Consider the following 24,870-nt stretch of genomic DNA (forward strand, 5'->3'; position numbering starts at 1 on the left):
TGAACCAAATCCCCAGTGACAATATGCTGAACCCTTTTCATTACATGCTTAAGCCCAGGAACAGAAGATAGACTGAGAAAGGCTTACATTGATATTTTCTAACTGCAGTAGATGTACTGTGTAATAGGATTTGATGTCTTCAGATACTAGCCTCACACGGAAACCTGTTTCACTGAATGTCATAACATCCTCTTCTTTTGTTGGCCAGTACTGTGCACACTTCACCTAATTTAGTTTAAAAAAAAAAAAGAAGAAAAAAGCATAAAGAATCTGATTAAGCATCCTGGTACCACAGGCTTTGCATGAGCACAATCTGAGACCCTCTTATTTGATACGTAGACTCAAAAGTACCTACTCCAAGTTTAAGGAATTCTCACAGTCCATCATGTTCACTGGCAAGCCACTACAGCTGTTTCATTAGCTATTGAGCTTTCCAGAATTATCTGGTTGTGCTTTCACTTTATCACAGGGCTAGCACATGTTTTGAGAAAACAAAACCTCAACACTTCTTCCTCTCCCCCCTCTACTTCTCTACAGTGAACAGAGATTTTTTACTCAGCTCAACATTTCCCCATCCATTTCTGATATGCACACACATTTACATAACTGCTGTAACACATTCAGTTTTCCCAAGGCTTCCTGAATAGTTAGATTCTGGTGAAACAAAAGAATGAACTACCTAAAGCAATGCAAAACCCGCCTGAGTCCTTTATACTTCTTACCCTACACTCAAAATTTCTGTACAATAACTCCTGTATGATAAAATAAGTGACTTTTTAATGGACTAAGCAAATATTTTGCACTAACAAATCTATTCTGCAGAAAACCCTTAGCCTCAAATGACATGCATTTAAAACTAAAATCCACAGTGTTTTAGGTACATAAGCAGAAAAACTACATCATGTCAGAACACATCCAAGTGCCGGGTTCTGCACATCGGCCACAACACCCCCATGCAGTGCTACAGGTTGGGGTCAGAGTGGCTGGAGAGCAGCCAGGCAGAGAGGGACCTGGGGGTACTGGTTGATGGTAGGCTGAACATGAGCCTGCAGTGTGCCCAGGCAGCCAGGAGGGCCAATGGCATCCTGGCCTGCATCAAGAACAGTGTGGCCAGCAGGAGCAGGGAGGTCATTCTGCCCCTGTACACTGCACTGCTCAGGCCACACCTCGAGTCCTGTGTCCAGTTCTGGGCCCCTCAGTTTAGGAAGGAGGTTGACTTGCTGGAACGAGTCCAGAGAAGGGCAACAAAGTTGGTGAGGGGTTTGGAACACAAGCCCTATGAGGAGAGGCTGAGGGAGCTGGGGTTGCTTAGCCTGGAGAAGAGGAGACTCAGGGGTGACCTGATTGCTCTCTACAACTACCTGAAGGGAGGTTGTGGACAAGCAGAGGTTGGTCTCTTCTCCCAGGCAGCCAGCACCAGAACAAGAGGACACAGTCTCAGGCTGCACCAGGGGAGGTTCAGGCTGGAGGTCAGGAGGAAGTTTTACACAGAGAGAGTGATTGCCCATTGGAATGGGCTGCCCGGGGAGGTGGTGGAGTCGCCATTGCTGGAGGTGTTCAGGAGACTTGACAGGGTGCTTGATTGCATGGGTTAGTTGATTAGGTGGTGTTGGATGATAGGTTGGACGCGATGATCTTGAGGGTCTCTTCCAACCTGGTCTATTCTATTCTATTCTAAAGTGATCTGTATTCTGCACCTACCCCACCAGCTGGTAAAGAATCAAAACCAGTTAGGTAAGTTTGATAGTTGCTCGGCAGCAGCTTGTTGCCATTGCTACCGACAGTTAAGATCACTATATAGCCAATCTCTGCTTTCTTAGATTTAGAAGAAATGATCTAAAAGTAAATTAGAACAGATTTGTTTTCCCACTTTCCATTTTGTTCTAGAACATCTTACACTGCTTCTACTCCTTCATACTTGTGTTTGCACATCCTCCACTTTCAGGACGCTACTTTGTCTTATGTAGATGTATATTTATTAGCTGCTGTTCTCACCCAACTGACATTTATTTAGAATAAACCAAACCAGGTTGGAAGAGACCTTCAAGATCATCACATCCAACCCATCAACCAATCCAGCCCACCCAAACAGCTAACCCATGGCACCAAGCACCCCATCAAGTCTCCTCCTGAACACCTCCAATGATGGCAACTCCACCACCTCCTTGGGCAGCCCATTCCAATGGGCAATCACTCTCTCTGTATAGAACTTCTTCCTAACATCCAACCTGAACCTCCCCTGGCGCAGCCTGAGACTGTGTCCTCTTGTTCTGGTACTGGCCGCCTGGGAGAAGAGACCATCATCCGCCTGTCTACAACCTCCCTTCAGGTAGTTGTAGAGAGTGATAAGGTCACCCCTGAGTCTCCTCTTCTCCAGGTTGAGCAACCCCAGCTCCCTGTCTTTCCTCTTAGGGCTTGTGTTCCAAACCCCTCACCAACTTTGTTGCTCTTCTCTGGACTCACTCCAGCAAGTCAACATCCTTCCTAAACTGAGGGAGACATTCACTGAGGACATTCACATCTTAGCTCCATCACTTTAATGTCACATGAAATACCGGTTATGCTGTACCCCACTTAGAACGTCTGTTACTTCTTCTAACAGAACAATCACACATCTTCAACTGTATTGCAATTATGTGGCTAACTTTACTACTTTAGGCCTGATACTACTTACCGAGTCTTTCTCAACAATTCTGTTCAGCATCACAACTGCTTTGGTTTGTTGCTGCCATACCATTAGCCAAAAATGACAACACGTATTTGGTAGTGGACCCTGCGGAGCAAACGACAACACAATGGGTGTGAGAATGTTTAGGCAAAGCAGTGTTTGAGTAGAGATAACAGCTCCCTGTGTGAAACAGGGGAAGGAAAAAAAAAGTCTTCCTCTAAAAAGTTTAACAAATTATCAACAGCATGAGAGAAATACAGGCAAGAAAGAAACCACACTGCATCATTCTACTACTTAAAAAGTTTGGGGGTTCTTTGTTTGGTTTTATTTAATGAAAAAACAAACAACAAAACCATCAAGAACTCAGGGACGGGATGTTCCAGTTTGGGCCTCAACATTAGTGTGCTTTTAGAAGAAAAATCTACTGCAGGCACGCTCAGAAGGTGCAAGATGAAATAAGGGGGGAAAAGTATTGTTGTGACCTGCTTCCAAAGGAACTGAAGAACAAAAAATACTTTAAAAGCTTTGTAGTATGTAATATGTAGTAAACAACTCAAAACACTTAATTCCCTTCATCTTTTTCTTAAAATCAGATCCTGGGCTGCATCAGGAGAAGTGTGGCCAGCAGGTCGAGGGAGGTGACTCTCCCCCTCTACTCAGCTCTGGTGAGACCCCACCTGGAGTACTGTGTCCAGTTCTGGAGCCCCTATTACAAGAGGGATGTGGAGGTGCTGGAGCACGTCCAGAGAAGGGCCACAAGGATGATCAGAGGGCTGGAGCACCTCTCCTATGAGGACAGACTGAAGGAGTTGGGGCTGTTCAGTCTGCAGAAGAGAAGGCTCCGAGGTGACCTCATTGTGGCCTTCCAGTATCTGAAGGGGGCCTACAAGAAGGCTGGGGAAGGACTTTTCAGGATCTCAGGTAGTGATAGGACTAGGGGGAATGGAATGAAGCTGGAGGTGGGGAGATTCAGGCTAGATGTGAGGAAGATGTTCTTCACTATGAGAGTGGTGAAACCCTGGAATGGGTTGTCCAGGGAGGTGGTCGAGGCCCCGTCCCTGGAGGTGTTTAAGCCCAGGCTGGATGAGGCTCTGGCCAGCCTGATGTAGTGTGGGGTGTCCCTGCCCATGGCAGGGGGGTTGGAACTAGATGATCCTTGTGGTCCCTTCCAACCCTGAATGATACTACGAAAATATAAATAGATGTGTTCTCAACTAGATCAAACAGGCAGTTAGTATGAGATAGATCACAGAACGTTGTTAGGGGTTGGAAGGGACCTTTAGAGATCACTGAAGTCCAACTCCCCTGCCAAAGCAGGATCACCTAGTGGAGGCCGCACAGGAACACACCTAGGTGGGTGTTGAGTCTCCAGAGAAGGAGACTCCACAACTGTCCTGGGCAGCCTGTTCCAGTGCTCCATCACCCTCACAGGAAAGAAGTTTCTCATGTTGAGGTGGAACATCCTGTGTTCCAGTTTGTACACATTATTTCGTGTCCCATCACTGGGCACCACCAAAAACATTAATATCATTTACAGAGAACAACATCTTTTAAAATACAAATCACAACTGTACAAATGCCCCTTCCCCAGCTCCTCAATCCCCATAACCACCTAGTAACTGGTACTACTCACCTGTGTTAAAATGTAGTATCTCTGGGCTTCTTCTATGACCACTAGGCTGGCATTGATATAGTCATTCTCTGTGTTCTGCAGCTTTACACGGCTATGATCATCTAAAATGCAAAGAAAATCAAGAATGAATGATGCTCCCATCTCAATAACTCTCTAACAGGCAAGCTTAAGTCTGACAAGCCATTAGAAAGAAATTCTGCAGTACTCACCAAATGGCCAAATACAGGTGAGGCTCATTTCTCATGTCACTTTGATAACTGCCTCATTCTCCCCTCTGCATTCCACCAGAACAATTTCAAGCAGCTATTAATAGAGGCTGCTCAGACAACTGGAACATCCAGTTTTCTTAAATCAGCCAGATGCAACACATGCTGGAAGGTACTCACAGGGTCCCTCAACAATTGCCTTTCCTTAATACAGCAGCACCACAACACAGACCAGAGGCAACACCCTGCCCTGTCACACCAGATCACACTACTGCATGGTTTCATTCCAGTTCAGAATTCAGAATCATAAAGTTAAACCCCCACAGCTGAAGAAAAAAATAATAGCTACTTGCAATATTTCAAACCAAGCTTTGGTCAGTTTCTTTTTACCTGTAGCATATTGCTTAATACTAGGCATAATAAAAATATCGAAGAGATGGCACATGCAAAAAAGCACCTATTTGACACATTCAACAATTAAATGAAGCCTAATTGCACAGTTTCAATCCCTTGTAATTACACAGCCAAAACACAACACTTCCTTATTTATCACAGAATCACACAATGGTTTGGGTTGGAAGGGACCTTAAAGATCATCTAGTTACAACTCCACTGCCACAGGCAGGGACATCCCCTGCTAGACCAGATTGCTCGAGGCCCCATCCAACCTGTCTCTGAACACTTCCAGGCTTGGAGCCTCCACAACATCCCTGGGCAACCTGTTCCAGTGCTTCACCACCTTCATGAGGAAGAATTTCTTCCTCAGACCTAGCCCAAACCTAAATCAAGCTTCTTCCAGCCTGGAGCCATTATCCCTCATCCTGTCACTTTTTACGAACTCCCTCTGCAGCTGTCCTGTAGGTCCCTTCAAACTCTGGAAGGCTGTTCTAAGGTCTCCCCAGAGCCTCTCTCTTCTCCAGGACAAACAACTCCAACCATTCAGCCTGTCCTCACAGAAGAGGTGCTCCAGCCCTTTGATCATCTTCATGGCCCTCAGCTCCCTGTCCTTGTGCTGGGGCTCCAGAGCTGGACAGACTACTCCAGGTGGAGTAAAGAGAATACCAGACAGGGAGAATCCTCTCCCTCAACCTGCAGGCATTGCTGCTTTAAGGAAGAGTCAAGCAAAGGACTCTATTTAAAGTTCTAACTTGAATGCAAGAAAGATTATCATCCACTCACTGTGGCTGTTTCTAGAACCTTTCAGTACCTGATTTTTCAACCTGTGGAAGATGTTTAGGTAATCAGACTTGTTCCCAGTAAGTAATCCCTCAGTCATTCATTAGAACTGTATTAAATAAACAGCATTTTTTGCTTACATTTTATACATGACTGCATGCCAGGAAATGAGATCCAACTGACTGCAAGGCCCCTGAAGCTCAACAGCTTAGACAGACTGTTTAGGAGGAGAATAAATCAACAGCAAACTGGAATGACTTTCAGAGACTTCAACACATTTCAGGAAAAGATGGGAAAGACTTCATAAAGAGACAGAACTAAGAGTTTTTAACCTATGTCCATCTGGTTCAACCCACAGAACCCATTTTGGGTGCAGACTGCTGGCACAGCTGCTATGAAAACGTCAGCCCACTTCTCCCTCTCCCATCCCCGCACCAAAAGGCTAAAGCTTCCTTCTGACAAGCCCCTTAGGACATGTACAGAATCCCTGAGTTCAGGCACGAGCAACCACCAAGTATCACATTAATCAGATTAAGTCCCTGTATCACAGCCAGTCTATACAGCACAAGACTTATCCAGGAAATCCATTAATATGACCCCAGAAAGCCAAGAAGCTGATGGGAATCAAAAAATAGTTACTGAATTGGGCTCTTGTTCTATGAGCTGCTCATGATTTTATAAACACTTTCCATATGTTTGGAGACCTGAAAAAAAGTACATTTGCTAGGTCTTGATCTGCTTTTATACCATCCCTCATCTATTGGCAACTGTCAAAGAGGATCTTGCTGGATTCAAGGAAATAAATCAACAATGCATGGCTTTTTTTGTCCTGTTTTTCTGAAGGACTGAGATTTGGGGTTGTTATCCTGCCTCCTTGAGCTGCTAGGTTTCACACGCAGCCACATCTAAGCGCACAGAGAACAGAAATATGCTGAAAAATCTATTTTTAATATAGAAGTATGAGAAAGTTACTGGTTTAGTCTGATTTCATTAACATTCCAGCTGTAAGGTAATGCATTTTTGACTTTGAGGAGTCTGAAAACAATTCATCATACATCTGTATGAAGAAGAAAACGTTACCAAGCTGAGGCACAGCAGCAAAATGAAGACAGACATGCAATTTAAAGTCAAATTTACCTCCCTGTACTCTTTTGCCTGGATAGGAAAGCGTTACTTTTTCATTTCATGTATCACTTTATCTGAAATGTTTCTACTGGAGAGAAACCAAGACCTTTGTAAATATTACATGCCATTTGCCAACAGGAAAAACTTAAGCTCTTGTTATAGTAAATCACACATACCGGTGCTGGTGTTCTCGGAAAGGTGACGTCAGCCCGGGCTGTTAACAGTTTAATCACCCAGCAGCAGCTGCTGCACTGCAGTCCGCAGGAGATAACTGCCAGGGCCCTCAGGAGGTTTCCTACAGTAATCCTTACACACGCTTTCAGCCTCATTTTTTCCTTGTCATAAATTATGCTTTGTAAACAGGACGAAAAAAATTCACTGTTTTAGCTAAAAGCCCCTTTAACAACTAATTCTCAGCTTCCCTCCTCCTCCCCAACTAAACCAAAGTTGATCCTTCAAATGCACTGGCACACGCTCTAGAGGACTAAACGAGCCACTCGAACATATTGATTTCCCTTCTTTCAAGTGAAAATGTTCCTAAAGGACACAATGACCTAGAAACCTCATTCAAGCCCTGGCTTGCTCTTCTGAATGCAATGAAGCAAGCCAGCCTCTGACAGCGAGTTGGCTGTAACATATCTCCTGTATGTAAATCATTTCCAGTTATGAAGTACTTGAGATTTATATGAATGATATAATCTATCTTAACTCTCATCCTAAAGATTTGTCTTAAATGCTGCCATGCCCACAACAGCTAATGTACAGTATTCACCTTCTGAAGTGCCAATTTCCCCTATTTCAACCACCTAAGCAGCCCAAAAAGGAAGGGGAAACCTGAAAAACGTTTCTTATTCTGGCTCCTGCACCAAGAAGACTACTCTGAAAAGGACCCCATCGGAGATAAGCAAACTCTTACTACTACCCACTTCAAGCAAAGCCCTGTCCCACTGATATCACTGACAACACTCCTCCTGTCTCGAATATGGTCAAGACTTCACATTACACATCTATTTACCCACTCCCTGGAAAAAAGAAAATGACATATCAGCTACAGCTGAGATGTGTAACATTTGGCATTCTACCTCACCCAGTTCTTGCAGTTGGTTACAGAAAAGTTTTTATTTGCAGACAACTGAGTGTCTGGAAGTTAAACCATTGTAGAACTTAATTTTTTTCTATCCACCAGATGTCTCAGGTTCCCCAAACATAGAGCTATTAACAACAAAGAAGGGTGATATGCTACTTAGGGGATTAAAGAAAGTCATAAATAAAACATGCAGCCATAAGCTATGCCAGTGACCCAGACTGACCCTTTCCCGCCTAGCAGCAAATCCCCTTCATTTCACTAATCTCGGTCAAGTCTATTAGAGCTGCTAAATTATTCAAATTACAATACTCTGTCACTAGACTCACAGCCTCAAGCTTCAGAGGTAGCCTAAGGCAAAGGAAAGGCAAAGTGACATTTCCCCCACCCTGTCACTGGCTGTACACAATGAATGGCATCGTATCAACCATGAGTGAACTCATCAATGAGAGGTGTTTGCACTGAAATGTACATAACTGCTGCGCAGGATCCTTGCACTTTCAAGCAGAAAGATGCAATAAAGTTTAGATCAGTATGTGCTATAAAACTCCCCTCTTCCTCAACTGCAAAGGGAAAAAAAGGATCTCTAAAAGCAGTATGTCGACTTGGTATTTCTGGTAACGAGACATTTTAGAGAACCATTAGATAACATCATAGAAATGATCGATGGCAGCTTCTAATACAGACACCAAGAAGTGCAGTAGAGGCTTATTTTGGACAGAACATCTCCTGGTTCTCAGCACACAAGCTCAAAACACAGAACAAAAAGGGAACATTTTTGCAATGATCATTAATCAGCACTATGTGCAAAACCATCCACGTCAGCTCTAACGCTGTTCCCTGTAAAGCACAAAACTCTTCATCTTCTGCTTTCCCCAGCATAGGCTGTAACCCAGTGGTTGAAAGGTGCAACACAAAACACACCAACAGCCACAGAAAGAGAGAGGATCACAAGAGAAAATAGCAGCATCTACACACCACATTACAAAGGAAGGCTAAAGATCAAACTGTGTAAACCATCAACTACCCTCCTTAAGCAAAAGGGGAAAATCAAAACCCCGCCAGTTTTGCCAAGGTGTTTTCCTTCTTGCCTCTAAAGCTGGGAGCACAGTAGGCAGACCTCTAAAGTTGTTTATGGTCAATCTCAGACATAATCCTCTGGTATTAACTAGGTGCAAGGCTTAGCAGGAAAGCAGTAACAGAAATCTTGGAGTTCCATTCAGGTAATCAGTAACGTGTAACAACCTCACAAGTTACTTTCCTCTCTTAGTATTTTCTGAGAAATGGTTTCATCTGTCAGGAAATGACTGGCTGTCAAACCATACCTATTTCAGATTGACTTCCTGTTTCTATAGCACTACATAGTCAAAATATTCCTCTCCCTATTCTAGACTAATACCAAACCACTATTTTTTTTGGGCAGCGACTCTTGAAGGATTTCACCCAACCAAACTTACATGCACACAATAGCTCAAAGCCAATAAAACTGGAAATTAACAAAAATAGTTATGAAACTGGAGACAACGTGCAAAGGGCAAAGACTATGAAACCTTCCCAGCTAACAGAAATCAGCTTTTACTTTAAGATGTATGGAATGGACAAAAATTGGTTTCAGTGTAACTGTATTATGGCTGAAATGGGGCAAACCAAACCAAAGTATTTTTTTCCCTGCACTTGTAATTGACACCTTTCCCATAAGACAGAATAATGTTTGCATTTCCTCTTGCCAGCACAGCACCTCAGATTTCAGACTGGCTTGGCCTCTGTCTAGATAAACAATTTTTTCCACCACTGTGGAGATGTAAACCATTTTTGTCAAGTTATGTCTTACAACATGTTTGAACAGCTAGATCACAAAGCGTAACTGATAGTTCTGAAGGCCTTCGACCATCAAAGACTTTTTCATTTAAACACTGTCAAAGAGCAGTACATTTGCAAAGTGAAAGACCGAGATGCTAAGATGTTGTAAGACAGATGTGGCTCGCATTTCTGTTGTGATTAGATGTGTTCACCACGGTGACCAAACTGCACAGCTTTTCACACACAGAACCACAGACTGGTAGGGATTGGAAGTGATTTCTGGGCATCATCTAGTCCAAGCCTGCGGCTAAAGCAAGGTGACCCACAGCAGGATGACTAGGATCACAATGTCCAGGTGCCATGGCACTTGGTGCCATGGTCTAGTCATGGGGTCTGTGTTGATAGGTTGGACTTGATGATCTTCGAGGTCCTTTCCAACCTAAGTTATACTGTGATACTGTGGTTTGAAATCTCTCCAGAAAAGGAGGCTCTACCTCTGAACCTCTCTGAGCAGTCTATTCCAGTGGTCTATCACACTCAAAGGAAAGAAGTTTTTCCCTGTATTTAAGCAGAACTTCCTGTGCTCTAAGTTTGTGTCTCTTGCCCCTTTTCCTGTCACAGGGCACCACCCCAGCAGCTTTGAAATTTAGGCAGTGGTGTCTTGGAAAGTTATTTATCATACATTCCGTTCCAGGTCCCTTTCTCCTTTCAACTCTCACCATTGTTACAGAAACAATTACAAGTCATTTGAAAAGACACAGATGTCAAATTCAGCAGGAATTGGTTCAAACAGTATTTTGCTCTGTTCTGCTCATCCAGCCTTGCTCTTGGTGCACAGTTCTGCAGGCTGTCTTGGTAGCCCAATTCAAACCTTTCTTCTTTCCTAAATGCCAAAAACTCAAGACATACCTCTAAGTTCACCATCTTAGCTCACTGTTCATGTTATACTTCACATCAACTAGCATGTGATGACCCCAGCCATCTCCTGAGCCCAAGACTAGATATGATGTGTCTTTCTGCTCTTGCACAGAGTCCAGGGATTTCCTCCTGGCTAAACAAGCAGTTCAGAGGCATGCCTTGCCATGGCTTAAGTGGTTGGTGTTCTTCTCTATTGCAAAAGGCATGTCACGATTAAGGAACATTTTGAGCTCCAAAAAAGCTACAGGAGATTAATACAAAGCACATCTCTATGTGATGCTGCTGCAGGTATTATTGGATGCTACTTAAACAACACAATGCCCTTTTTTATTTAACCAGTGTCTTTTTTGAAACCTTAATTTTAGAAGCAATCTTTTCTCTTTTAAAAAGAAAGAAAACACACAAACACACTGAAGGAAGGTTGCCATTCTCTCTGTGGTAGTGCCTAACAAATTAAATCCATGGATGGGAGAAGTAGTAAACACACAAATATAGCTTCTGTACAGGATATTGGATCCAGAAATAGAACTTGTCTATCACTGGCTCAACTCCAATTTCCTAACTTCTCTTTTTACATCTCTCATCCCACTTTAGAGATGAAATGGAAAGTGAATAAAATATGATCTACTTTACTACTAGTAAGACGCTACAGCTGCTGCGGTAGGAGGACAGCAAACCTAGGACACACAAATAGCCCTGCACAGACCAGCAGAGGCCCATTTCCCTTTGCCAAGCACACAGCAGAAGATAGTAAGCCTTAGCTAACATGAGGCATCTTCTCCAGAGCCATATCCCATCACAGACCATACTAGGAATGCCATGCAGACACAGCAGAAAGGCTGCCTGTTGAACTCGGAAGCACAGCGTCATCAGAGCACAGCACTGAGAAGCAGAATTAAGCCAAGCTAGATCCCTTTGGACAAGGCCCTTCCGTTGCCTTAGGCTACCCTGGGCGAGTTCTGGCAGCAGCCAACCAACCAGCCAGCAGACAGCAGTGTGGCTTGTGACCAGCGTGACTCAACCCAAGACCTTTTCCATGGCATTTTGAGAAGTGCAATGCGTATGCTGTTACCACAACTTTCAGCTGGAAACAAGGAGCCCAACACTTCTCCAAATCCTACAATAGGTTATGCAGAGCAGGCTCTCAAACAGAAAGCCCCAGTACACCAGCAACCCTTCAAAAATTCGAGGTCCAGTAACCAAGTGGCATTTGTGAGCATCTGGTGCTCAGGGAAACTTCATACTAAAGAGCAGACGTTTAGCCTGAAGGCCAGCCTGATCTAGTGTGGGGTGTCCCTGCCCATGGCAGGGGGGTTGGAACTAGATGATCCTTGTGGTCCCTTCCAACCCTGAATGATACTATGATACTATGAATTTCAGTGTATTGTGGAAAAAAGAAATAAATAAGGCTGCACTAATTTTTTCCTAGTCTGTTTGAAATTGATTTATGACGGCTTTCTCCAGCTGGAACTCCATATTGGTCATCTTCCACTAACATTTTTTTGCTAAGATTTTTGATTACAGTTTGTGAAGTAAATGCTGCTGAAAAAAAGCCCACAGTACCTCAGTAGCAAAGAAGCTGGTCAAAACAAAAAAATATCTCTCTCAATGAGAGATGGAAATCATTGTGTCCAAAATATCATGTTATGCCAGTTAGTAAAATAGAAAGCATTCCATACCTTACCTACTTGCACTGAGAAAATTAAAGGAAACTTCATGCAAGCATTTTTTACAAATGGAAGAAAAATAACCAAGTCTCAAGTATTTTTTACAGCAACAGCAGAAATCAAGTGGCATTTACCCACAAATCCTATAACTGTGCAGAATCACTTAGCCTAAAGGCAAACTGTTTACGTTAGTCGAGACTTATTCACTTAATTTCTGTGGTCAGCAAACGCTGAGGGGGTTTTATGACACATAAAGCAATATTAAACAAATAATTTCCTTTTGAAAAAAAAAAACCACCATCTTTGAAATGTTACTCTGCAGCTCACAAACTTTCACCTAGATACTAATAAACATCTCTCATTCACCACTCAGCACAGACACTTCTCCCTCCTGTTCATACCGATTTGCCTGTGTCACAAAACCCCCCCTGTTTACCGTAAGGTACACAGAAATTAGCAAAGGGCCTACAGATATTAGCAAAACACTGAACCTACAACAACCATAACTTACAGGTGAACTTGCCAGACTAAGTAAAAAGTCTAGAAAGTGTACTTCAAGAGTTACAAATAAGAGATACTCACAGGGACTAACATCTCTGTATCTGTTCCGATTTCTGTTTTCTGGGTATTTTGCAACTCTGTGAGGGTAGTCACTGGATTTATGTCGAATTTCCTTTAAAAGGCAAAGCAAACAAACAACAACATAATTATTTTTAGCTAGTAAGTTGATTAAAGGTTAGCATTCTACGCATCCCATTGGAAGACTGTCAAGTTTATTAATAATTAACATTTTAAACCCAACCTTTACTACACCTGGTTTTTTCATGCAGAAAATGTGTCTCTCACATAAGTGAGGAAGCAACTGATAAGTTGCTAAGCAACTGATGTGGCAGGAATAAAGGGGGAAAACCCCAGCTGCTTGTTATGCTTAAAGTTTACCTCAGATTTTATTTTATCTCCCACAGTAATAAGAAACTCAGATAGATAGAACTGCTCCATTACACCAACTGGCGGCACAAATCCCCACAAAGGTAACTAACTAGTTCATCATTTTATGGCTGCTGTTAACAGCCACAAGATTACTCTCAGTGGTTTGATGGCTCAACCCATAAAGCTGTAATTTAATGTGACCCAATATGAAGGAACAATACTAGACTTGCAATGTGAAATCGAAGTTTCCTCCTCCCCAGGCATTAACAGAAACCTTTTGATTAGCTGCTCGTGGAAGATATGCAAACATTGACACAATTTTAAGAGCATCCTGGTCATATACTCTCCATGTTCAATTAATTTTTTCCCTTCTAGTGTATTTTTCCACAGCTTCCCCGTGAGATTTCCTCATGCAGACAACTGAAAATACAACTGAAGTGCTACTGATGTGCAGCTTCCAATGAACTGAACTTTACTCCTCCATGATGATGCCATCTCAGAGGATAAGGTGCAAGACACAGAATTAACAGTATTTTTATCCAAATTCACCTTTTGTTTTCAGATGCTGCTGCTACATGGGAGCATTAAACCCCAAAGAGCATTTAAACTTCTCTTTATAACTAAGCATTCTCTGACCTTCTCTATGCTTCCACTGTATTTTGTTTTTTCAAACTTCCTAAATACTCTATATACTCCCAGGCAATGAAGACAACCATAGAGGACTTAAGTGGAAATCTAACATACACAAGGAAGCTCCATTTTTAAGCATCTGGTGTGTGACATTACTTCAGTGCAGTGTCAAGCACAATGTGGGGCAGCAGCTATCAAGCACCAACATGCTCCACATTTGTATAAAAATCCCCTGGTTTGTTAGACAATCAGGGGTTCTATTTTGATACAGCACAATGGAACTTGCCTTCTCTAGTTTACATGGCTTACAAGCTTTGGGAGCAACTATGTGCACATTGAATAAATGCATCTGGCAGGCATTCACTACCAAGTTCCCGTGAAATGCAAGTTCTGTGTTACAAGATTCAGCATACTTGATTTTGAAAAGCACTGGCATCTTCTGTGCACAGAAACAAACCTGGAGAATAGAATAAGAATAGACCAAACCAGGTTGGAAGAGACCTTCAAGATCATCACGTCCAACCCATCATCCAACACCATTTGGTCAAGAAACACTAAAACCGCTAAAAACACTATTGCAGGGATGGGGGGTGTGTGTGTGTGTGCCAATAAACCTAAGTAGGCTTAATGACTGTTCTTAAAATCAGTTTTCCCACATATGATCCAGTCATCACAAACTGAAGAAACAAACCAGCCAGGTGCCAGATGTAGCTTAAGGCATATTAGACAAGAAAAACTTGCACCGGGAAAAAGATTAAAAAAGTCAAAAGCATTTATTTATTCAGTCACTAATGCAAATTGGATAGGAACTCTGGGAGACAGCATAAATATTCCAAGCTTCACAGGACTGTAACACAAGTCTTGGCAAATTAATGGAACTGAAGGGCAAAGACATGAAACCCATCTCAGCAAGAAGAATTTAAAACAGGAAAAACACCCACAGCGTTTTCTTCAGAGAAACTTACACTTCTCAAATCAAGGATGTGTTTCTTACTCTACTATCATCAGAAAACACCTTTCTAAACAAAAACTCAGTGTAAAAACAAGTCAGCAATTCAGAGTAATTATAAGCATGTGCTATGTAAACCCAAAAGATGCTATTTTATCTTTTTAAGCACGCCTGTATTGTTTATATAACAAAACAAATGCCATAATTACCCTGAAAAAAATCCAGAGTTCACAAAAAATTACATATCTAACACAAAAATCTTTATTGAAAAATGCTTTACAGCATAGCTGTAATAAGATTATGAAATCTGTATACAAAGTTCAGCAGAGCTTAATATATAATTTGCTCTTTAGTTTATGGAACATTTTGGGTTGGAAGTGACCTTAAAGATCATCTGCTCCCACCTCCCCATGCCACAGGCAGGGACTACTACTACTACATGACCAGGCTGATCAAGGCCCCATCCAACCTGGCTTTCAACACTTTTAGGCTTGAAGCCTCCACATTTCTCCAGGAAATCTGTTCCGTTGCCTCACCGCTCTCAGGGCAAAGAATTTCTTCCTAATGCCTAACCTAAATCCAGCATCTTCCAGTTCGAAGCCACTAATGCCCTTGTCCTGTCACTCCACACTTTTTACCCAAAAAAAATCAATTCATCTCAAGCTTTCCTGGAGTCCACTTCAAACACCAGAGAAGGCTTACTTCTCCAACAGCAACTACATAATACTAGAAGGACTTGGGGTAGCTCTCTTGCTCAGTTTGGATATACCAGATCAAACATGTGTGCTCATTTCCCTACACCACAAAAAATGCCAGATACAGAACTTTTTCCTTCAAGTTTTATCTCATTATCCCAGCACAGTTTATTTCTGCTACTCTCTGTTAAATCCAAGCCACAGTTGGGCTGGAAGGGACCTTTAAAGATCCTCTAGTCCAACCTTCCTGCAGTGAGCAGGGCTATCTTCAATTAGATCAGGTCTGAACAGCTAGCGATGGTGTATTTGAAATACACAGAGAAAAGGCAAGTCAGTGAGAGAACGTGCATTCTGGGTTGTTTCTCCCCGTTGGAAGAACACTGTAGATACATAAATGTTCTAGTAACTGCTCTTTTATTATAAGCTTACACACGAAGTGTAAGAACTTCGGAAGCAGTGGACTCAGACTATTGTTGGAAGTCAGAAATCTCGCTGTTGCTGGAGAAAACGAGCGTGTCGTGTGTTTTCTGAACGACAGCCGTGCATGCCTGCTGTAGACGGAGGTGAGTGCAGCGGTAACCGCCGGATGAGGAGACGGGGTGAGGGAGCGCTTAAGAAACGGCAGAGCAGCACTTTCGGCTGAGCCCCCCGCGCCCGCCGCCAGCAGCCGGCTAACGGGCCGCGGGCGGTCCGGTGCATGCGCAGTAAGCCGCCGGTAGCCCGCCGCCGGTAGCCCTCCGCCGGGCGGCGCGCAGGCGCAGAAGCACAGCCCGCCGCAGCACGCATGCGCATTGCACCGCCTCCAGGGCCAACCGGCCGCCTCCGCCTGCCGGGAGCATGCGCAGTGCCTTGGCCGCAGTTTCGCCGTGCCTGCACCTGAAAACCAGCCCTGGCCCAGCTAGTTCCGCTCCCCGCCGAGACGGCATAGGCCGGTCACAGACAGTAGAGACCAGCAACGACCGCCGCCGACTCACCACCCTCTCCGTGTCGTCCTCCTTGCCGGGCAAAAGCCGAAGCGACTCCTCTTTACTCACCAGATAACGCGCCTGCCAGTCGTTAGTGGCATCGATCTCCTGAAACTCCTGTTCGATAATGGCGGACATGGCGGTGGCGGAGGCCAGAGCTTGAGCCTCTCCGGAGGCCGGCGAGCTCCCGACCACACAGGAGCGGCGAGGGCTCTCATACGCTCGCAGCGGCTCCCGCTGCCGCCGTTGCCAGGCGCATGCGCGGCGCTCGCCCCCGCCCACCGGGTCTGCCCAGGCCACGCCTCCGGGAGGGCGGGAATCACCTGGGGGCACGTCACGGGCCGGGAGGAGTGGTGTGTTGCCCTCAGGTAACCGGGACGGGGTGAGAGGCCGCGCCTCCGCCGAGTGAAGCGCGGCTTCGGTGGCAAAGCAGGTAAAGAGCTTTTGTCATAAGATCGTCTCGGTTGGAAAAGACCTTGGCTATCACCGAGTCCAACCGTTCTCTAACTCTGCTAAGGCTGGTGTTGAACCATGTCCCTTCGCACCACATCTCTGCGCCTTTTAAACACCTCCAGCAATGGGGATTCAACTGGGGAGCCTATTCCAGTGTCTGAGAAGCCTTTTATTGAAGAAGTTTCTTTTAATATCCAACCTAAACCTCCCCTAGTGCAACCTAAAGCCATTTTCTCTTGTCCTATCACTTGTGACTTGGGAGAGGATACCGACCCACACCTCACTACAACCTACTTTCAGGTAATTCTGGAGAGCAAGGAGGTCTCCCCACAGCCTTCTTCAAACCAAACCACCCTGGTTCCCTCAGCCACCCCTCACAGTACCTTCTTTCCAGAGCCTTCAGCAGTTTCATTGGCATTCTCTCAACCTGCTCCAGAACCTTGCAGTCTTTCTTGCAGTGAAAGGCCCCAAACTGAACCCAGTGTTGGAGGTGGGCCAAGACTAACCACAGGCAGAGACTGGTGAGGTGATGAGACCTTCCAGACAGTGATCACCTGGCCTAGTTCAGCCAGGTGCCAGGGGGCCTACAAGAATGCTGGAGAGGAGCTTTTTACGAGGGGTTGTAGTAATAGGAAGAGGGAGTATGGATTTAAACTGGAAGAGGGTAGATTTAGACTGGATATTTGGAAGAAATTCTTTAGAGTTAGGTTGGTGAGACAGTGGAACTGGTTGCCAGGGAGGTTGTTAATGCCCACTCTCTGAAGGTGTTCAAGGCAAGGATAGACAAAGCCTTGAGCAACCTGGTCTAATGGAGGCCCGTGGGGGGCGGGGGGGTAGAACCAGATGATCATACAGGTCCCTTACAAAGCAAACTATTCTATGATTCAGCTGCTTGTCTTAAAAAGCAGAAGTACATAAATACGTCAGGCAGGCAAATCCTGGTGGGACTTGCTGTCCCAAAAGCAGAAGTGCAGCAAGGCAGAACGCAGTAGCTTTCTACTGTCTCTCCTTGGTGAGCAGCTTCAGTAATGCTCAGGAAACCCAAATGTCCTGGCCACGTTGTACAAGTTGTGGGGATGACAGCACCTGCTTAACATCGTGGAGAGGTGCCTGGAGGCCTTCGGACAGGCAAGTTACACTTCACAGTGCAGGCTGATGATAAATGTAGGGCAAATGTAAAAGCACAGAGCATTAACTGCAATGAGGAAGAGATTCGGGTGTCACACCACACCCTCTCCGTAAGGTCCTTCACCCTGCAGGGTGTTCTCCCCCTCTCCCAACACGTGCCCTAAAGAACTGGGACCTTTCCACCGCGGAAGGACCTCGTCCCTGCGCCATGCCCCAACAGCTCCCCTGAGCTCCCCGGCGCAGCCGCTCACTTGCGGTTAACCCCGCCCCGTGCTGTCAATCATCCCCGTGGGCCTGCCCCAAACGGTGGGTGCCGCCCTGCTCTGCCGGCCCTTGGCGGATAGCCCCGCCCCGTTCTGCGCCGTCAGGTGGCGGTGCAAGGTCCTCGCGGCGCGGGGACTGGGCTCCCCCAGACTCCCTCAGGCTCATCAGAGTGCCCCGTGACCGGGTCCCCGAGCATGGCATCTACAGCCATCACGATAGTACAGTCCTTTGGGTGGCTAATACTGCCACCCGAACAGGTTGCCCAGAGAGGCGGTAGAAGCCCCGTCCCTGGAGACGTTCAAGGTCAGGCTTCATGGGACTCTGAGCTACCTGATCTGGTTGAAGAGGTCCCTGCTTAATGCAGTGGGTTTGAACTAGATGATCTTTAAAGGTCCTTTCCAAACCAAACCGTTCTATGATTCTCTGCATGTGGTCGCTGAAGCTCCGAGGCTGGAGCTTAAGTGATGTTTAACACCTTTGGACTTGAGACATGAGGAGGTAAGGCTGACAGAGCAAAGCACTCACATCTGACAGCATGCTGATGCAGCTCCGTCCATAAGCTGCTGTCCACCATTAAAGCAACACAGCATGAAGGCCACAGTAACACAGGCAGCCTGGGACAGTGCACAGCATGAACATTACCCATGTGGCACCTAAGTGCTGGCAGCTGCATTCTGAAGAAATGTGGCCTCAGTGCCAGGTGAGCTTGAGTTCGTGCTCCCCTCCCTGTGGTGTTTCATAGCTAGAGAACAGCACTGAAAGTCACTCAGCATAACCTGAGAAGTGAATGTGTGGTTACACATAAAAGAAGTATTTTTTTAATAGATTTCTGGTTTTGACTAAATATCTCTCATTGGCTGGTGAATTTCCTGCATGTCTGCGGGCTGCAGTGTAGGCCAGTGCTCCAAATCAAATTGATAGTCTCCAAATTGATGTGCTCCCTCCAGTCCTGCGGTGAAAACTGATACTTTGTACACCAGGGGCTGCATGATGCCCATCTGAAGCATACCTGCTGGGACAGTATGCAGTTCATAACCTGTCTCTCCAGGTAACTCAAGGAAACGTTGCATAGGATTTTCTTGAACTTTGGGTTCAGGCTTTGAAATCAATATAATTAGTAGCTTTTCTGGATTTTTCTCCCTGCAAGACTGAGGGACAAGCCATATTCATAGTTCTGCAGGTGTTACTCAGGGTGCCCCATGCGCTTAGTTATGAAAGAAGTATCAAAGACAACATTTCATAGTTTCATAGTTTCATTCAGGGTTGGAAGGGACCACAAGGATCATCTAGTTCCAACCCCCCTGCCATGGGCAGGGACACCCCACACTACATCAGGCTGGCCAGAGCCTCATCCAGCCTGCTCTTAAACACCCCCAGGGACGAGGCCTCGACCACCTCCCTGGACAACCCATTCCAGGGTTTCACCACTCTCATGGGGAAGAACCTCCTCCTCACATCTAGCGTGAATCTCCCCACCTCTAGCTTCATTCCATTCCCCCTAGTCCTATCACTACCTGAGATCCTGAGAAGTCCTTCCCCAGCCTTCCTGTAGGCCCCCTTGAGGAGTACAGAGAAGACTCTAAGTGCCCATCTTCAAAGTACTGATTCTTATTAATTTAAAATATCTTTTCTCTTAATTCATGTTTCAATTAACAGAGAGTCTTCCTTACTTTGGAAAACTGATCTTGCTCAGGCTGGGTCCAAGAAAGTAAATGGATACCCAGAAACAGTCTCCCAAATAATGACTGTTAATAAGGAAATTAAATTATAAAACTTCCTCATTGATTTTAACCTTCAGTAGGCTTTTCTTTGGATATGAACTTGCTGACTGATTTGTGTGTGTAGCATTTGTTCTTGGAGTCTTTTTTATCCCTTCTGTGATGTGCACGAAACCATCTGACATGGATCACAGATAAAGGAGGCTCAGTCACTGTCCTGTCAGTTCAGAGAACAGGCAATTACAGACAAGTTACTTCATTCTACTGCAAAAGCCAGGAAAGTCTTGGAGGTGACTGCCCATGGAGTGTGAGAAGATGTCACACTTGAGTCCAAGGACAGCTTTATGAGCTATGGAGCACCCCATGTGTATCAGCTAAGTAGGCCATTGACACACTGGTGTGTTTGGATAAATAGTTTTGATATATAACCACAGGAATATGTATCCTGCCTTTCTGATCAGCAGCTGTGATGCATATGAGAAGCTTGTGCTTGTCATTGCTTGTGATATTTGGAGATGTGGTTCATCTAGGGAAAGCAATGGAATTATGTTATTTGGAGAGGGAGGTTTATGGTAGCAGCTATGTTTAGAATCTGTAATGCAAATCAGTGCCCAGAGACAGCTCATGGAAAACTAAAGGAAGTGTTTATCAATTGTGATCTGCAGCTGGCTTAGAGGAGGAATAACTTGTAAACAAGGGATTTCTGGAAAAATTGCCACTGTTTGCTTCTTTTAGTTGTTAATTTTTGCTGCAAACATGCTGGAAATGTTGGACCAGTTTTCTAGTTTTGGGGAATTAAGCCCAGGATAGGCCTAGAACTACAGTAAAAATGGTCTATGTAGGAGAATTGTATACACAACGTAAACCAAGTATGCTCGTTAGGAAACTTGATTTATTCTGTTGGCAAGTTTTGTTTTAGCTGTGCAGCCAAACCCAGATGAACATCTACAGAAACTCTTAAACCCTTGAGATAGCCTGAGACACAGGCAGAGCAGGGCCATGGAATTGTTGTGTGGTACATTGTGTGTTTGCTCTCTCTGTATAAATACAAACAAGTAGTTATGGCAATGCTTCCTTATTAAAATGTCTGGTCACTCAAGAAGCTCGTTGCTGTGATGACAAAACACTCACCTCAGGGTAACTGATATCCACAGCAGTGCTGATCTCAGAATTAGGTTTGTGTCCTTTCTCATACAAATTAAGAAGACCAATCAACTTAACTTTAAATGGTGTTTGTCCAGCAACCTTGGCTGAGCAATTAATTTTAGGACCAGCCTGGAATGGACTAAGTACCTCTTCCTTCATGGGTCATTCACTGGAATTATTTAGTATCATTTATTGGAAATGCTCTGTTTTGTGATGCTTTTCTGAGAACCATTTTGGATACTGTTAGATGGAGAACAAATTCTTCCCTGAGGTGGTTTTGTTCACAAATACACTCCATATCTGCCTTAGCTGTCAAGGAAGAAAACTGTAATGTGCTTCAGCTTACCACGATGTGAGAGGATGAGAACACATCTTTCCTGATTTAGTTCTCACAGCCCAGGGCCTAAAGATGAAGAGGATCCTCCCTCCGCCTCCAAAAGGTCCAATGGCCAGGATGAAAGTTTCATTTATTCTGTGCATTTATTCTGTACATTTACAGGGGAGTCTTCCTACTTCAGACTGAGAGGGGACTGTGTTCCTTGTTCAAGTGACTATTAAAGGGTGTCAAGGGCCAGACTCTTCCCAGCGGTGCCCAGCAACAGGACAGGGGACAAAAGGCACAAACTGGAACACCAGAAGTTCCATCTAAATATAAGGAAAAACTTCTTTCCTTTGAGGTTGCCAAAGCACTGGAGGAGGCTGCTCAGAGAGTTTGTGGAGTCTCCTGCACAGAGATTCCAAACCCACCTGGACATTGTTATCATAGAACCAATAAGGTTGGAAAAGACCTCAGAGATCATCAAGTCCAATCTGTCACCCAGCACCTCATGACTAACTAAACCATGGCTTCAAGTGCTACATCCAATCCCCTCTTGAGCACCTCCAAGGACTGTGACTCCACCACCTGTCCCTGGGCAGGACATTCCAATGGCCAACAACTCTTTCTGTGAAGAACTTTGGGGCTGTTCAGTCTGGAAGAGAAGGCTCCAAGGTGACCCAATTATGGCCTTCCAGTATCTGAAGGGAGCCTACAAGAAGGCTGGGGAAGGACTTCTCAGGATCTCAGGTAGTGATAGGACTAGGGGGAATGGAATGAAGCTGGAGGTGGGGAGATACAGGCTGGATGCGAGGAGGAGGTTCTTCACCATGAGAGTGGTGAAACCCTGGAATGGGTTGTCCAGGGAGGTTGTTGAGGCCCTGACCATGGAGGTGTTTAAGCCCAGGCTGGATGAGGCTCTGTCCAGCCTGATCTAGTGTGGGGTGTCCCTGCCCATGGCAGGGGGGTTGGAACTAGATGATCATTGTGGTCCCTTCCAACCCTGAATGATACTATGATACAATGATACCTCAAGCCTAAACTTCCCCTGGCACAGCTTGAGACTATATCCTCGTGTTCTGGTGCTGGTTGCCTGGGAGAAGAGACCAACCCCCACCTGTCTACAACCTCCCTTCAGGTAGTTGTAGAGAGCAATAAGGTCTCCCCTGAGCCTTTTCTTCTCCAGGCTAAACAACCCCAATTCCCTCAGCCTCTCCTCATAGGGCTTGGGCAACCTGATCTGGTGACCCTGCTTTAGCAGGGGGATTGGACTAGATGATCCCCAGATGTCTCTTCTAACCCCCACCATGCTTGATTCTGTGATTAAAACTCCTATTACTGAAAGTGAGTGCCAGTGCAAATACCTGTTGTCAGACACATTATTGATTTCCTCCTTCTGCCCAGAACTGTATTTTGGCACACAACAAAAGTGAAAAACACTTTAAAATTTATGTAGCAAAATGTGAATCCCTGTGGCAGCAACAGCAGCAGAAGTGTGAGGGGCCCAGACATGTTTGCATCCAGCTCAGGAAGTCTGTCACATCAGTTCCAGGTCCAGGGCAGTGGGATTTGAGTATCCAATGTCTAGCTATGTACCTAAAGTGATGGAATTTTGGAAACTGTAATTAGGTTTTGACAAGAAGGACAATACAGCTGTGCCCAGACTAAATGATTGCCCAAACTGCAGGTTGGAGCTCGAGGTAGAAGAATTTCATGGCCAAGGAAAAAAGAAAGGATTACAGTCTGTTAATGACACCTGCTGTGTAGTTCAGAGACCTGTGCCAGTCTGTATGGCACTGGACTCCTAGGGGGAACTGAAGTAATTGTTCAATGTGAAAAGAAAATTGGCAGAAGTGTTGTCACAAGTGGATGGAGACTCGCTAGCAGAACAGTCAGCCAGCTAGGATGTCTGGTGGGTAGCATGACTTCAGGCTCTGCTGTGGCTTTGTGGAACAGCCCTTCCAGCAACCTCAGCCACCAAACCTAACTCCTGTGAGTCAATGCAGGGGGTGTGGGGTACAGCTACAGGAAGAGGCACAAATACAGGCACAAATACAGGCTGAGCAGTAACTGGCTGGAAAGCTGCCCTGAGGAGAGAGACTTGGGGGTGCTGGTGGACAAAAAGCTCAACAGGAGCTCTCACTGTGCACTTGCAGCCCGCAAAGCAAATCAGATCCTGGGCTGCATCAGGAGAAGTGTGGCCAGCAGGCCGAGGGAGGTGATCCTCCCCCTCTACTCAGCTCTGGTGAGACCCCACCTGGAGTATTGTGTCCAGTTCTGGAGCCCCTGTTACAAGAGGGATGTGGAGGTGCTGGAACGTGTCCAGAGAAGGGCCACAAGGATGATCAGAGGGCTGGAGCACCTCTCCTATGAGGACAGACTGAAGGAGTTGGGGCTGTTCAGTCTGCAGAAGAGAAGGCTCCGAGGTGACCTCATTGTGGCCTTCCAGTATCTGAAGGGGGCCTCCAGGAAGGCTGGGGAAGGACTTCTCAGGATCTCAGGTAGTGATAGGACTAGGGGGAATGGAATGAAGCTGGAGGTGGGGAGATTCAGGCTAGATGTGAGGAGGAGGTTCTTCCCCATGAGAGTGGTGAAACCCTGGAATGGGTTGTCCAGGGAGGTGGTCAAGGCCCTGTCCCTGGAGGTGTTTAAGCCCAGGCTGGATGAGGCTCTGGCCAGCCTGATCTAGTGTGGGGTGTCCCTGCCCATGGCAGGGGGGTTGGAACTAGATGATCCTTGTGGTCCCTTCCAACCCTGAATGATACTATGATACTATGAAGAACCGTTTTCAAGAGAACAATGACTCCAAGTTAGTATTTTGTTGCTGGTAGAGGGGATCTTGCTTGCTGGGGGTGGTCTCTGTATATTACTTGCTTTTCCATCCCTCCTTTCTTTTCACCTCTAGCTACAGTGACATTTATTAAAATCATAGTTTGCAAGTGAGAAAGTCTAATTCAGTGAGTGTCCAGAGTAGCTTGATGTCATTCCATGTTCCTGGTTAGCAGGTAGATTTTTTACTAGAAGTTGCACCTGTAGAAACTGCCTATAGATGACTCTAAGTTTTCACACTGAAAAATTATGTGACTTGCATTTGTTTGAAGGTCACAGATTTTAAAATTGTTTTCCTCACAAACTGATTAAGGCCATCCCATGCTTACACCTTTTCTAATCTCACAGTTATTATTTCAAAACATCACTTTACTGTATAATGGTTAAGGAGATGTTGAAACTGCAGTTCTGGAAATACTTTTATATTGCTCAGTGAGTCTTTAATTCACTCATAATTCTCTCGTCATGTTGACACAGTTTGTACCTTGTGTATAGGAATGTTAAGGGTTAGGGCTGGGCTGGCCAATAAATGAGTGAGAGTTGCTCTCTGTGAACCTCTCTTCCTTCCCA

General features: G+C 45.1%; 1 protein-coding gene across 3 annotated transcripts in view; it reads right to left on the bottom strand.

Moving 5' to 3' along the window:
* PTPN2 (protein tyrosine phosphatase non-receptor type 2) overlaps nucleotides 1–16,696 on the bottom strand; it is a 39,762-nt gene extending 23,066 nt beyond the window's left edge. Inside the window, exons 1-5 of one of the 3 annotated variants that reach the window (XM_068147648.1) lie at nucleotides 16,516–16,675; nucleotides 12,860–12,950; nucleotides 4,302–4,402; nucleotides 2,675–2,773; nucleotides 88–225 (exon numbers count right to left, since the gene is read on the bottom strand). In XM_068147648.1, coding sequence (XP_068003749.1) covers nucleotides 88–225; nucleotides 2,675–2,773; nucleotides 4,302–4,402; nucleotides 12,860–12,950; nucleotides 16,516–16,584 — 498 coding nt within the window. In that variant the 5' untranslated portion in view covers nucleotides 16,585–16,675. Of the gene's footprint in view, nucleotides 1–87; nucleotides 226–2,674; nucleotides 2,774–4,301; nucleotides 4,403–4,510; nucleotides 4,607–12,859; nucleotides 12,951–16,515 lie in introns of those variants that run through there. The other 2 variants (XM_068147650.1, XM_068147649.1) reach the window with 2 other exon arrangements.
* Nucleotides 16,697–24,870: the final 8,174 nt, after the last annotated feature.

This window comes from Melanerpes formicivorus, unplaced genomic scaffold (genome assembly GCF_026170545.1).
Source record: "Melanerpes formicivorus ecotype bairdi unplaced genomic scaffold, bMelFor1.0.p_v2 SCAF_15, whole genome shotgun sequence".
Taxonomy (NCBI): domain Eukaryota; kingdom Metazoa; phylum Chordata; class Aves; order Piciformes; family Picidae; genus Melanerpes; species Melanerpes formicivorus.